At 45.2% G+C, this 15837-nt stretch overlaps 2 protein-coding genes across 10 annotated transcripts in view; both read right to left on the reverse strand.

Annotated features, from left to right (window-relative positions):
- Nucleotides 1–467: 467 nt before the first annotated feature.
- Nucleotides 468–4328, reverse strand: LOC121274100 (sialic acid-binding Ig-like lectin 13). The gene is made up of 4 exons (XM_041181253.1): nt 4289–4328; nt 3003–3026; nt 1489–1833; nt 468–787 (listed from the first exon to the last, which is right to left on the reverse strand). Exons 1-4 carry the CDS (start codon nt 4326–4328, stop codon nt 468–470), a joined length of 729 nt encoding a protein of 242 aa, XP_041037187.1.
- A 1438-nt stretch (nt 4329–5766) lies between these two features.
- The window catches only part of LOC121274085 (Schwann cell myelin protein-like), a 36045-nt gene continuing 25974 nt past the window's right edge, over nt 5767–15837 (reverse strand). For 8 of the 9 annotated variants that reach the window (XM_041181234.1, XM_041181238.1, XM_041181235.1 and 5 more), the window contains 4 exons: nt 13738–13995; nt 12140–12445; nt 10448–10568; nt 5767–6655 (listed from right to left, as the gene is read on the reverse strand). In XM_041181234.1, coding sequence (XP_041037168.1) covers nt 6634–6655; nt 10448–10568; nt 12140–12445; nt 13738–13995 — 707 coding nt within the window. In that variant the 3' untranslated portion in view covers nt 5767–6633. The remainder of the gene's footprint in view (nt 6656–10447; nt 10569–12139; nt 12446–13737; nt 13996–15837) is intronic. The other variant, XM_041181233.1, reaches the window with a different exon arrangement.

Consider the following 15837-nt stretch of genomic DNA (forward strand, 5'->3'; position numbering starts at 1 on the left):
TTTCCTTCTCTAAAGGGCATTAGTGAAACTAGAGAGGTTTTTAGGACAATAGTTATCAGCAGGTTTTTTTTTTATTGAATTCAAATTTCACCATTTGCCGTGATGGGATTTGAACCAAGGTCCCCAGCACATTACCCCAGGACTCTGGATTACTCATTCAGCGACTACACCACTGGCTTTCCCAGAAGGAACTCTGCACTGTCGGAGGATTATGACTGAGGGAGTGCTGCACTGTCAGAGGCTCAGTACTGGGGGAGTGCTGCACTGTTGGAGGGTCAGTACTGAGGGAGTGCTGCACTGTCGGAGATCAGTACTGGGGCAGTGCTGGACTGTTGGACATCAGTACTGGGGGAGTGCTGCACTGTTGGAGATCAGTACTGGGGGACTGCTGCATTGTTGGAGATCGGTATCTGGGGAGCGCTGCATTGTTGGAGATCAGTACTGAGGGAGTGCTGCATTGTTAGAGATCAGTACCGGGGGAGTACTGGACTGTCGCTAATGTAGAATGAAGGATGTCTGTACTTCTGTTGCACAGTTAGTACGAGGGTCCGCTCCGATGAAACAGATGGATATCTCACTCTGCAGCTGAGAGTGTGTCCGTGGTGTTTGAGTGATGGGATCAGGGTCAGAACAGAAGTTGAGACTGATGCAGGTACGTCAGTGGGAGTGTCCCAGGTTAAGACAGGTGCTGCTGTTCCATTGCACGTTGTGTTGAAGGTGCAGCTTACATCCACACGCTTTCCTGCAATAATTTCAGCAGGGAATATCGTGGGTTTATCTGTGAAATCTATCAGACAGAGAATGGATCCTTTTAGAGAAATATAACGTGAAGCATCAGTTCAAATAGAAATCACAGTCCCACAAGAGAAAGCACTTTTACAAGGATGATATCAGATCTGATAGGTTACAACGATCAGGAGAGAATTTCCTGCTTTGAGACTTTGGTGTTTCTGTCTCTCAGCTTAATACACGTTCACTCCGAGACACTTGAACTGATAATAGTGGGTGAGGGTGGTGGAGCAGACCAGAGTTTGGAGTGCACCCTCTGACCATTGTCTCAGTGATCTGGGTTATTTATGTTATTGCAGTCTGTGGGATCTTTCTGTGCATTAATTGTCAGCTGTGTTTCTGACATGACAATGATAACGACAATTCAGGAAATATTTCATTGGCTGTGAACGTGCAAGAGAAGTGTTGAGGTGGTGAACGGCGCTATAGAAATGCAAGTCTTTCGTTTAAAGAGGATTAGAGAGATCGATGGGAGTTGATAACATTGATGGACACAGTCAATACATTTAATCATTGATATTAAAGTGAGTATTAGAGGTTGATTTAGAACTGAACTGGAAGCTATCACCAGGTTGTTGAGAATCAGACAGTGTGTTATAATAAGCTGTGTTTTGTGTAAATATGTAAACATCACAGTTTGTGTTATTTCCCATTGAGTGTTGAATGTGAATTGTTGAGTAATTATAACACAGCACGTACCAGAAACATGAAGCTGGGTTACAGGGTAATAGTTATGGCTCGGACCATTGTCAAATTCTATTCTGAAAAAATAAGGTCCTGCATCTTCCCGTCTGATGTTGTTTATAATCAGGGAACAGTCGCCATCTTTCAGGTCTCCAGACAGCTGGGTCCGATGGTGGAACCGTGGTAACTCGTGACTGTGATCCTTGGAGTGAAAGGCAATGGGAGCCCAGGGAATCTGTTTCTCATTATTAAACCAGACTCCACCTCGCAGTTGGTTTTCCAGACACGATGGATAACTGTAATGACATGGAATCTGTACACACGAACCTTCCTGCGCTGTCACCTCTCGTGGAGTGTCACCTTTCCACTCTTGTGAGGGTTCAGCTGGGGAGAGAAATATCAATATTTAACTCTGGATGGTTTGTAGATCCACTGAAACCGATATTTACAGATGAGGCTGAATTGGGGGGGATGGTCAATAATGGGGAGGACTGCAACAAATTGCAGGAAGATATTAATAAACTTGCAGAATGGGCAGATAATTGACAAATTAGTTTCAACATTAATACATGTGAGATATTACATTTTGGTCAGGAAAATAAGGAGGTTGCATATTACCTTGATATTAAGAATATAAATGGTCTAGAGGAGCATAGAACAATAGATTATATTGTAATAAAATATCACAAGGTGCTACACAGGAGCATTATAATACAAAGTATGGTCCCACACCATATAAGGAGATATTAGGTCAGGTGATCAGAATCTTGGTCGAAGAGGTGGGTTTTAAGGAGGGTCTTAAAGGAGGAGATAGAGAGGTGAAGGGATTTTGGGCTTAGGACCCAGGCTACTGATGGCTTGGCCGTCCATGCTGGAGCGATGGAAATCAGGGATGCTGAAGAGTCCAGAGGTAGAGGAGTGCAGAAATCTGGGAAGGCTGTAGGACAGGAGGAGATTACAGAGATAGGGAGGAAGCAAGGACGAGTATTTTGAAATCATGAAATCATTGGCTCCTTGACCAGGAGCCAATCTAGGTCAGAGAGTACAGGGGGGGATGAGGGAATGGGAGTTACTGCTGGTTAAGACAGGGGCAGCAGAGTTTAAGATGACCCCAAGTTTACAGAGGGTAGAATGTGCGAGACCAACCAGGAGTGCGTTGGAATGGTAATTATAACGCAGCACTTATCAGAAACGTGAAGCTGGGTTACAGGATAGTAGCTGTAACTGTTCCTGATGTCAAATTCTATTCTGAAAAAATAAGGTCCTGCATCTCCGTCTGATGTTGGTTATAATCAGGGAACAGTCGCCATCTTTCAGGTCTCCAGACAGCCGGGTCCGATGGTGGAACCGTGGTAACTCGTGATTGTGATCCTTGGAGGGAAAGGCAATGGGAGCCCAGGGAATTTGTTTCTCATTATTAAACCAGACTCTAGCTCGCAGTTGGTTTTCCACCTCTGATAGATAACTGTAATGACGTGGAATCTGTACGCACGAACCTTCCTGCGCTATCACCTCTTGTGGCGTGTCACCTTTCCACTCTTGTGACAGTCCAACTGGGGAGAGAAATATCAATATTTAACTCTGGATGGTTTATAGATCCACTAGACTCGATATCCACCCCCTCCATCACTGGGGCACAGTGGCTGCAGTGTGGACCATCTACAGGACACACAAGGAACTCCCCAAGGTTTCACAACGGATGGAAGGGAATCCTGGACACAGGAGTGGACAAGTTCATTCTACATTGGCTCATGGTCCTCAGGACTCTGTTTAGTGAAGCCAGTCTTCCACCCAACACAGAGTCTACAAGACGCACCAATTGAGATCCATTCAGTGCTGATTTACAAGACAGGACAATGGATTAGGAGCCCTCAGAACTCCCCCCATTATCACCATTATGAATCACTATTTAGCCTATCATTCCTGTCTGCTCTTCAACACAGCTGATTGGCTAATCTGATTCAATATAATTAGTGCACTTTGTAATCTTCATTCTCTGAGGAATCTCTTTGGATCCTCATTGTCTAAGGAATCTCTTTGGATCCTCATTGTCTAAGGGATTATTTCTGATCCAAACCCCATATTGTTGTATTGTTGATTCCGATGCAGCATTGTAGACTGACTTGTCCCCAAGCTCAGCACTGACCCTACTCCAGCAGACACTGTGAAACACACTAACAAAGCGCCTCCAGCCTGAGCTCTGCATGTGTCGAGAGCAAAGACAAATATGCAAACTGAATATCGACACCTTCAGACATGGACAGCTTTACCTTCCTTCTCTCTTTCAGTTATCTTGCTCCCTTATTGAAGTTTCTATCATGGTGAGAATGGACAGTAAGTGCGATGCTGAACAGCCTGTCTATTCTAGGAGCTGCTGTGTTGTCTTCATGGGAAATTCTGACTAAAATCAGCAAAAGACACAAATTTCAGTATATGGCTATCGGATTCCTAGCATCGGGATAGACTTCATCCCCAGTTTTTATTCCTGATTTTCTACTCAACCTTTTACCACCCCCCATCGCTCACTGACCAACGTCCGATACCACCTGAATTTTAAGATTCTGCTCTCGCTGTTACAATCCTGCCTAACTCTGTAACCTCCTCCAGCCCCTACAACTCTCTGAGATCGCTGCTCACCTCCAATTCTGCTGTCAGACAGGGAGACAGTGTATATCAGTGAGCACAGGGGTGATTGGTGAATGGGACTTGGTCTGTGTATGTGCACAGGGTCACTGCTGAATCAGTTCCCAATCACAGCACAATAAGAATGATCCTTTACAGAGATTATTAACATTAAATCTGATGATGATGTTACCTTGGAGAAGGGACAGGAGGAAGTAAGATTTCCCGATCATTGTCCACTCCCAGATATTCCATCCACTTCTCACTCTCAAACTCTGAAAGAGAAAGGAGTTAATGAGACCTCACCTCTTGACCAACAGATCTCGAGAGATCAGAACTCCTTTTAGATAATGTCTTCACAGACTAATTTGATTCGCTGTGGGATGAGAAGTGCTCTGCTGAGGGTTACAAGGCTTTAAGAATGAAGAACAATGAAGGGCTTGCATTTCTATAGCACCTTTCACAAGCTCAGGGTATCCCATTTTCCTCATCCCTTGAGCTAGAAAGATGTTCTGTATGACAGACTTGAGCCTCACACCCTGATCTCAATAATCAGTAGAAATATTTCAAAGGCATCAATCATTGGAATCTGTCTTTAAAAAGTCACAACATCAACAAAGGACGGTGTTGGTCGTGGAAGTGAATTCCAATCGTTCCGTTACTTACCCAGGACCTGTCCGACTGCTCGCCTGGGGAGGAATTGCCCACACGCTCTGCTTGGGCTGAATGACCTCTTCCTGTGCTGCTCCCTCTGTGTATTTAATTAGAAAGGGTGGATGTGTCACTGTGAGACAAAATGTGAGTTGGTTTGTGTGAATTTGAGAAACCAACTCTTTGTCTTGCACCATAAGCAAACTGGTAACCCCTTTGGTGCCAAGGCTGTGGTTGAATGGCCTTCTCCTGTTCCTGTGTAACAGATTCAAGGGGGCTGAATGGGCCTCTTCCCGTACCTGTGTAACAGGCAGCTAGGTGGTTGAATGGGCCTCTTCCTGTTCCTGTGTAACAGGCACCTGGGTGACTGAATGGGCCTCCTCCTGTTACTGTGTAACAGACTCGAGGGGGCTGAATGGGCCTCCTCCTGTTCCTGTGTAACAGACTCGAGGGGGCTGAATGGGCCTCCTCCTGTACCTTTGTAACAGGTTCAAGGGGACTGAAAAGGCCTCCTCCTGTTACTGTGTAACAAACTCGAGGGGGCCGAATGGGCCTCCTCCTGTTACTGTGTAACAGACTCGAGGGGGCTGAATGGGCCTCATCCTCTTCCAGTGCAACAGGCTCGAGGGGCTGAATGGCCTCCTCCTGTAACTTTGTAACAGCATCAAAGGGGCTGAATGGACCTACTGCTGTTCCTGTGTAACAGACTCAAGGGGGCTAAATGGCCTCCTGTTCCTATTCAATGGGCAATCAATGGATGTGTATGATTCTGGAGGGTAGCGCCCTCAAACCCAATCCTGTCCTCAAATGATTAACAGAGGGAGATTAATCAATTACAGATTAATGCTGGTGAATTACTTATTTTCCCAATCTTTGTTCTACAAATGTGGTTGGGATCTTTTAATCAAACACAGAACTAAACCTGGATCTAGGATGTTGGTCTCTGTAATCTGTAACACACAGCACAGTCCACCCAACCACTCAGCCATCAGGATGAATGCTAAATGTACTTTCAGAAACTGAGAGACTAAAATGGTTGTTTATTGTAGCTTTAGCTTGTTCTGTAATCACATTGTGTTTCATCCATCTATGATGTATTGAAAAACGTACATCATAATTTCCTCTGTCCACAATTACAATGTAAACACGTCACGCTGTACTGATGTCCTCCCACCAGTGGTGGCACTCTAGGTCCTCGGTTTTCCTTTGTGTTGGAGAGAATTTCCCAATTCTACAAGCAACTCTGTTTCCCTGTTTCCCAGATTGTTGTTAGTTTCGCTATTTAATAATGAAATATAAAATCCAAATATCTGAAAATAAGTTTGACTGTAAAATGCTGAGTAAATTATTCCTATCTTCTCTGCTCCAATTATCCACTAATCGTGCATTTCCTGAAATCTACACTGGCTGATGAATATTCTGTAAACACTGACAGACAGGAAGGTGAATAACAGAATGAAAATTAACTCTTAATCACGGACACGGGATTGAATTTGTCCGTTCTGTCCTGGTACATCATCGAAAGATATCTAAAGACATTTACAATCAGAATGGAGAGAAGGATGTTTCCAACAGTGAGGGACAATTCTGAAGGAGGATTTTCGAATTGAAACCCACAGACAATCATCCTGGATAGATCATTCCGAAGAAATTCCATCAGATTGTAACAAGAGGTTTAAATCTATTTCCTGGGAGTGAGTTCCTGTGGATATTAGGAAGGTAAATTGGAGTTTTGAATGATTCTCCCATTCTGTATTCTCCCCACACTGTGTGTGTCTCATTCTTGCTCAGTTTATACATTCACATAAACAGAATCCTCGGCAAAATCACAGTTTGTGTAAAGATCATCATCTGTATCAGGATTGATTCCGCGGTTAGATTTCATTTTCAGATCCTCCTCATCTTTCTTCTGTAATAGAAACAGAAATGATTAGATTGACAATCAGAGTGATCAGTGTTTAGTATTATTGATCCAAATCGAAAATTCCACCCACAATAGATACATTAATTATTGATACTGAACAGGATTTGATTATTGACATTGAATGGGGTTTGATTATTGATTCTGAATGGGGCTTGATTATTGATACTGAACGGGGTTTGATTATTGATACTGAACGGGGTTGATTATTGACACTGGACGGTGATTGATTATTGATAGTGAAAGGGGTTTGATTATTGATACTGAACGGGGTTTGATTATTGATGCTGAACAGGGTTTGATTATTGATACTGAACAGGGTTTGATTATTGATATTGAACAAAGGTTTGATTATTGATACTGAATGGGGTTTGATTATTGATCGTGAACGGGGTTTGATTATTGATACTGAAAGAAGGTTTGATTATTGCTACTGAACGGGGTTTGATTATTGATGCTGAACGGGGTTTGATTATTGATACTGAACGGGGTTTGATTATTGATTCTGAACGGTGTTTGATTATTGATGCAGAACGGGGTTTGATTATTGATTCTGAACGGGGTTTGATTATTGATGCTGAACGGGGTTTGATTATTGATACTGAACGGGATTTGATTATTGATGCTGAACGGGGTTTGATTATTGATGCTGAACGGGGTTTGATTATTGATACTGAACGGGATTTGATTATTGATGCTGAACGGGGTTTGATTATTGATACTTTTACTTCTAAAGATGTGCGGTTGAGTTGTCCTCGATCAGCAGATCCACACAGGTGACCTGGGTCATTGTCACATTGGTGTTTGTTGGATCTTGCTGTATAAGAATTGGCTGCCTCGGATCCTACGTTGCAACATATGACTACTCTTCAAAATTACTTCATTGGCTGTGAAATGCTCTGTGACACACGCACATATGAATTAGGGACAGACACAGACCTTTCGGCCCCTGGAGCCTGTTCCACCATTTTATATGATCAAGGCTAATCTGACTGTGGCCTTAACCCTACTTTCCCGTTTACCTCCTATACCCTTGACTGTCCTGTCAGTCAGGAATCCAACTAGCTCAGCCTTAAACGTGTTCAATGATCCAGCATCCACTGCTGCCTGGGTAGGAGAATTCCAAATACTGAAGAATCCCTGAGGGGAAATAATCCCTCCTCATCACCATTTTAAATGGAAGGCTCCTTATTTTGAAACTGTGTTGCCTCCAATGGCTTCAGGCCCAGCCTGTCCAACCTTTCCTTGTAAGATAACCCCCTCATTCCAGGAACCAGTCGAGCGAACCTTCTCTGAACTGCGACTAATGCAATAATGTCCTTCATAAAATGAGACCAAAACTGTGCACAGTTCTCCACATGTGGTCTCACCAATGCCCTGTGCAACTGTAGTAAAACATCCCTACTTTTATATTCCGGTCCCCTCGCAATAAATGGCAACATTCCATTTGCCTTCCTAATCATTTGCTGCATCTGCTGACTAACTTATTGTGATTCATGTACCAGGACACCCAGATCCCTCTGTACCTTAAAGTTCTGCAATCTCTCTCCATTTAGATCATTTGCTGCTTTTCTCTTTCTCCTGCCCAAGTGGACAAGTTCATATTTTCCCACCTTGTGTTCCATCTGCCAATTTTGTACCCATTCACTTAGCCTATCTATATCCCTTTGCAGACTCCTTATGTCCTCTTCACAACTCACTCTCCTGCCTTTCTTTGTGTCATCAGCAACATTAGCAACAATACATTCAGTCCCTTCATCTAAGTCATTGATGTAAGTTGTAAATAGTTGAGGCTCCAGCTCTGATCCCTATTGCATTGCACTCATTAACCCGAAAATAACCCGCTTATCCCTATTCTATGCTCCTGTTCCTGAACCAATCCTCTCTGCACGCTAATATGTTACCCCTGACACCAGGAGCTCATATTTTGACTTGTAACCTTTGATGTGACGCCATGTTGAATGCCTTATGCAAATCCAAGTATACCACATCTCCTTTATCCACAGTTGCTTGATACTTTGTTAAAGAATGCAAGACTTCCCTTTCACAAGACCATGGTGACTCTGCCTGATTACATTTAGATTTTCTAAAAGTTCTCTCTAACCTCCTTATTAATTGATTCTAGTATTTTCCCTATCACAGGTGTTGGACTAACTGGCCTGTACTTTCCCGTTCTCTGTCTCCCTCCTTTCTTGAATAGAAATGTTACATTTGAGATTTTTTTCAATCTGCTGGGACTTTTCCAGAATCTAGGGAGTTTTGGAAAATTACAAGCAACAACTCTACTTTCTCTGCAGCCACATTTAAGGTGTGAAGATGCAGCTCATGAGAACCTGGGGACTTGTCAGCCTAATGGGGTGAAGGTGGGTTATGTTAATGGGGGCCCTGTTAACTATTGTCACTCCTCAGTGCTCTGTGCTCCATGGCTCCTGTTTAACATGTAATAACTGAAGCCTTATCGAGAGAGAAGGGGAATGTGCCGTATAAACGGATGTCTGTCCTTAACCTTAGCGGCTGGTACTCCATCTATGAGGTGAAGGAGTAATTGCACCACATGCATCAGTCATGGGGAAAGTTATTACCTGGCCCATTTTGGGAAGGAGAGAGAATATTTCAACACGTTTCATTCTGTTTGGTTCCTGTCTCACGGACATCATTTCAGGCTACTCCTCTGGGATCACCTTTCCTGTCTGTTTTATTTCAATTCCTCTTGGTCTGAGGACGTAGGTCAAGATAAAGTTACAAGCCAGGGAAATGATAAGGTTCCCATTGTAATGCTGGAGATTGCAACCAGATTATAATATTGTGACTGAATTTTAATTCTTGTGGTTGGTTCACTGTCTGAAATTTTCCCGACTCCGGATCGGTGTTGAGTTCAGGAACATGACAAACTGGGAAAAGGATGGGTCAGTGACTTCAGGAGGACAGGGACTAATTGGGAGTTTGGATAGAGAGATGACATTTAATGCAGAGAATTCAGAGGTGATATATTTCAGGAGGAGGAATAAGGAGACAAAACAAACCATTCAGCCCATCGTGCCTGTGCTGGCTCTTTGAAAGATCTGTCCAATTAGTCCCAAATGTCCGTGACCCCACTCTTTCCCTCATAGACCTGCAAAATTTTCCCCTTTGAGTATTTATCCAATTCCCCTTGTGAAAGTTGCTATTGAATCTGCTTCCACCGCCCTTTCAGGCAGCGCCTTCCAGATCACAACAACTCGCTGTGTCAAAAAAAAATTCCCCTCATCTCCCCCCTCTGGTTCTTTTCCCGATTCTGGCAGGATGCAGGAGGCTATAAAGATAGGGAAGGTCGTCGGGACTGGAGGAGGTTACACAGATTGGGAGGGTTGTCGGGGCTGGAGGAGGTTACAGAGATAGGGAGGATTGTAGGGTCTGATGTGGGTCACTGAGATGGGGAGGGTTTTAGGGACTGGAGGAGGTTACAGAAAGGGAGGGTTGTAGGTGCTGGAGGAGGGTACAGAGATAAGGAGGGTTGTAGGGGCCGGAGGAGGTTACAGAGATAGGGAGGGTTGTAGGGGCTGGAGGAGGTTACAGAGATAAGGAGGGTTGGAGGGGCAGGAGGAGGTTACAGAGATAGGGAGTGTTGTAGGGACTGGAGGAGGTTACAGAGATAGGGAGGGTTGTAGGGGCTGGAGGAGGTTACAGAGATAGTAAGGGTTGTAGGGACTGGAGGAGGTTACAGAAATAGGGAGGTGTGTAAGGATTGGAGTAGGTTACAGAGATAGGGAGGGTTGATTTCCCAGTTGTGCCCACACTCACTTGTCCGTTCTCCTGTATGTCTTTGTAATGAGGTAAATCGCGATTGTCGTGGTGATGAGCAGGACAGCCCCTCCCACAGAACCTAATCCAATTTTCCACATCAGGCCAGACCTTGTTCCAGCTAAGGAGGAGAAGAATTAGAAATGATCAGATGAGAAATCCCTTAAATTCTCACACGCACCCTGTAAAAATCACTTGCCATAAATCACCAAGCGTCACACAATTATCGTCAAGTGGCTATCCTACTGTGGGATGCATCACAGATAATGAGCCTGGTCCGCTCAAGGTCTCTTGGCCAGGCGCAGAAGAGCAAAGACGATGGGTGCAGGGGGAGTTCTCTCAGCCCTGAAACCACAACAGTTAACATAAAATAATTATCAACTGATTATTTGGCCATTGGCATTTGTGGGATCTTGCTGTGCAAAAGTAGGGCTGTGACCACACTCCAAGCAAAGGCTGGAATGCTCTTTGGGGTGTCCTCAGGTTCTCAGCACGTTGAATAAATGCAGGAGACCTAGAATTATCACAGGATAGAATTCACTTCCAGCACAGCAAAAGGCCGTTCAGCCCATCTGCTCTGTGCTGGTGTTTCTGCTCCACACGAGCCTCCTCCCACCCCCTCTCTATCTCACCCCATCACCATGTCCTTCTATTCCTTTCTCCCTCATGTGTTTATCCAGCTTCCCCCTTAAATACATCGACACTATTCACCTCCACCACTCCCTGTGGGAGCGAGTCCCACATTCTCCCCACTCTCTGGGTAAAGAAGTTTCTCCTGAATTCCCCATTGGGGTTTATTAGTGATGGTCTTATATCGATGGCCCCAGTTCTGTTCTCATCCATAAGTGGAAACATCTTCTCTACGTCTACCCTATCGAAACGCTTTCATCATTTTAAAGACCTCGATCAGGTCACCGTTCAGCCTTCTCTTTTCTAGAGAAAAGAATCCCAGCCTGTTCAGTCTTTCCTGAGAGTTGTAACCTCCTTTAGTACTAACCCTCTGACAGTGCAGCACACCCTCAGTACTGACCTTCTGACAATGCAGCACACCCTCAGTACTAACCCTCTGACAGTGCAACACACCCTCAGTACTGACCCTCTGACAGTGCAGCACTCCCTCAGTACTAACCCTCTGACAGTGCAGCACACCCTCAGTACTAACCCTCTGACAATGCAGCACACCCTCAGTACTGACCCTCTGACAGTGCAGCACTCCCTCAGTACTGACCTTCTGACAGTGCAGCACTCTCTCAGTACTGACTCTCTGACAGTGCAGCACTCTCTCAGTACTGATTCTCTGACAGTGCAGCACACCCTCAGTACTGACCCTCTGACAGTGCAGCACTCCTTCAGTAGTGACCCTCAGACAGTGCGGCACTCCCTCAGTACTGACCCTCTGACAGTGCAGCACTCCCTCAGTACTGACCCTCCGACAGTGCAGCACTCCCTCAGTACTGACCCTCCAACAGCGCCACACTCTGACACAGCTCTGAGCACACTGAGCCACAGCCTTCAACATCTGACGTGGATACGATGGGAATGTCTTTCGGGATGTGCCTTGGTCCCGCACTATAATAACGTGACCTTGTTTTGTCCTGAATAGGGACAGGTTTCTGAATCCCCCGTGTGTCCACTGTCCAATGGTCATTTACTCTTTAATGAGCCTTTATTTAACCTTGGGCAGGGACTGACCTTGTTCCCCCACAGCCTGGATTTCCAATCGCCTCTGTAAGTATCTGTCCCCTCGATCATTCACCACAGAGCAGTTCACCGTCTGAAAGGCCATGTTGCTCCCACTGATGGTCAGCGTGTTGGTTACCAAGGGACCGACCCTGGCCGACACCGTCTTGTAGATCCCGTCCGATCCTGTCTGTCTGACCGTCCTTCCCGGCAGAGCCCACGTGATGTGGACTGAGGAGTTTGCACGGACCAGACAGAGGCAGGTGAGGTTGGTCAGATACTGTGTACACCTGGACTCTGGCAGTATGACCGCACCATCTGTGAGATACAGTTCAGAGGAAAACCGCCCGTTAATATATCCCGTGTCACTCACACCGTAGCAATAGAGAATTCCGATGGAATAGGGACCTTTATCCCAAGGAAGTGGGAATACAAAGAGGGTCGGAGTGATGCATCAGGTTATAAATCTCTGCTCAGAGCCCACCTAAGTTAGTGGGTTCAGTTTTTGGTCCCACAACTCAGGGAGGATATGTTGTCCTTGGAGGGGGTGCAGCCCAGTCACCAGAACGATCCCAGGGCTGAAAGGGTTAAATCCCTAGGACCGGTTGCACAGACCAGGCTTGTGTTCCCTCGAGTCTCGAAGATTAAGGGGTGATCTAATCGAGGAGTTTAAGATGATTTAAGGATTCGATAGTGTCGACAGAGAGAAACTATTTCCCCTGGTGGTGTGGGGGGGTCCAGAACAAAGGGGCAGAATCTTAAAATTGGAGCCAGGCCGTTCAGGGGGTGATGTCAGGAAGCACTTCTTCACACAAAGGGGGGGTGGAAATCTGGAACTCTCCCCCCCAGAAAAAGCTGTCGAGGCTGGGAGGGGTCAATTGTAAATTTCAAAACCGAGATTGGGAGATTTTTGTTGGGTCGGCGGGGGGCGGAGGTGGTTAAGGTTTAAGGAACCGAGGTGGGTGGATGGGGTTAATATACAGACCAGCCGTGATCTGATTGAATGGGGGAACAGGCTGATTATTGAATGACTGGGAATGTCAGCCCAGTGTATGGATCACCAATCTCGAGAATGGGAGGACTCCTCTTCTATTGGAATTCATTCAGTAATGTGGGCATCACTGGCAGGGCCAGCGTTTATTGCCCATCCCTAGTTGCCCCTTGAGAAGGCGGTGGTGAGCCGCCCGCTCGAATACAACTGAGTGGCTTGCCTGGCCCATTCAGAGGGGCAGTTAAGATTCACCCACATAGGTGTGGGTCAGGAGTCACATGTAGGCCAGACCGGGTAAGGATGGCAGAATTCCCTCCCTAAAGGAGATTTGTGCACCAGATGGGTTTTTACAACAATCTGGTATTTTCACGGTCACCATCACTGAGAATTGTGAACAAACCGTGGAGAAATGTCGACTTGCCAGCCAATCAGCATGCCCTCTTCTCCCGCATCAGAAATGGCTGTTCCCGTTGAGATTGGGTTTTCTCGTGACTCTGTCCTGACGAGGATTGAAACCTTCGACAGCATGTTTTCAGCAACACCCAAGGGGAGATTTGGTTCACCTCGGAGTTTGGACAAGATGTGGAATTGTTTAAAAGTCAGGATTGAAATTACTCACATTCAGTGGGAATTCTAATGGGCAGAGACTGGGAACTGCCCAGGATACTTGTTGCTTCACAGTAGTAGGAAATTTCCTCATCGAATCCATAAGGAACTGTAATAGTTTGACCAGCGAGCGCCAGATTCGTCACCTTGCCTTGGGAGATCTTAAACCAGGTGAAATTGTGGACTGCTGGATTCCCGTCACTGGAACAACTTAGAGAAATCACCTTTCCTTTTTCCAGTGTCATCCTGACAGACGTGTTGTGAGGAGAATCTTTCAAATACAAAATTATCAACACATTAAACACTGAGCTGAAGTCAGGAGTGTGAATAGAATACTCTCCACTTGCCTGGATGAGTGCAGCTCCCACAACACTCAAGAAGCTTGACACCATCCAGGACAAAGTAGCCCACTTGAGTGGCATCCCACTCATCATCTTCAACATTCACTCCCTCCACCGCCGATGCACAGTGGCAGCAGTGTGTGTACCATCTACAAGATGCACTGCAACTGCTCACCAAGGCTCCTTTAACAGCACTTTCCAAACCTGTGACCTCTAACATCTAGAAGGACAAGGACAGAAGACTCATGGAAACACCACCACCTGTAAGTTCCCCTCCAAGTCATTCACCATCCTGACTTGGAAATCTATTGCCATTCTTACACTGTCACTGGGTCAAAATCCTGGAACTCACTGCCTAACATTGCTGTGGGTGTACCTAATGCACATGGACTGCAGCAGTTCAAGACAATGGCTCAAGGGGTAATTAGGGATGTTGCCCATATCAGCAAATGAATTAAATATGGACAAACTCATGAGGTTTAAAATCTAGATTTGAATAGTCTCTTTATATAATCATGGACTGGATACAGCTCCAACACTAGCACGCGTACAGACTGCACTGTATTCCTCACCTGCAGATAACGTTACACAGAATTACAGGTAGTCTACAGCTGCGTATTCAGCCCCATCTTTTCTATGTCAGAAGCCAAGACTGTACACAGTACTCCTGATGCAGTCTCACCAAGAGCCTGTACAGTTGTTACATGTGTCCCTACTTTTACACTCAAGCTTGCTTGCAATAAACACCAACGTTCCATTTGCCTTCCTAACCACTTGCTGCACCTGCATACTAACTTTCTCTGATTCATGTACCAGAAATGATGTGTTCGTCATTTGAGAGAGTATTCAGGATTCTGATTTACAGAAGAAGATATTTATAGTCACTTGGCAGTACTAAACTTAAGCATTGGTGTAAAAGGAGACATTCTCTAAAAGCTTTTCATCTTTCACTCATCAGAACAGAATTGCAAGAATATCAAATCTCAAGAGGAACAACAATTGATACTGCATGAGTAGAGTGTGATGATTGCCTTGGAAGCAGATAATTGTGGACAGATTGTTGCCAAAGTGTCAAATGTCCACTTGTCAACCAATTCAATTAGGATCTGGAATTGAAAGTCTAACGATGACCATGAAAACATTGCCGATTGTCGTTAAAAACCCATTTGGTTCACTAATGTCCTTTAGGGAGGGAAATCTGCCGTCCTTACCTGGTCTGGCCTACATGTGGCTCCAGACTCACAGCGATGTGGTTGACTCTTCAATACCCTCTGAAATGGCCCAGCAAGCCATTCTGTTCCAGGGTAATTTGGGATGGGCAATAAATGTTGGTCTAGCCAGTGAGACCTTCATCCCATGAACGAATAAAAAAATTACTCACATTCAGTGTGAATTCTAATGGGCAGAGATTGGGAACTGCCCAGGATACTTGTTGCTTCACAGTAGTAGGAGATTTCTTCATCAAATCCATAAGGAACTGTAATAGTTTGACCAGCGACTGCCAAATTCGTCACCTTGCCTTGGGAGATCTTAAACCAGGTGAAATTGTGGACTGTTGGATTCCCGTCTCTGGAACAACCTAGAGAAATCATCTTTCCTTTTTCCAGTGTCATCCTGACAGATGTGTTATGAGGAGAATCTTTCAAATCCAAAATTATCAACACACTAAACACTGAGGATAAGTCAGGAGTGTGATGGAACACTCTCCACTTGCCTGGATGAGCGCGGCTCCAACAAAAATCAAGAAGCTCGACACCATCCAGGACAAAGCA

Source organism: Carcharodon carcharias, assembly GCF_017639515.1.
Source record: "Carcharodon carcharias isolate sCarCar2 chromosome 29 unlocalized genomic scaffold, sCarCar2.pri SUPER_29_unloc_3, whole genome shotgun sequence".
Taxonomy (NCBI): Eukaryota; Metazoa; Chordata; class Chondrichthyes; order Lamniformes; family Lamnidae; genus Carcharodon; species Carcharodon carcharias.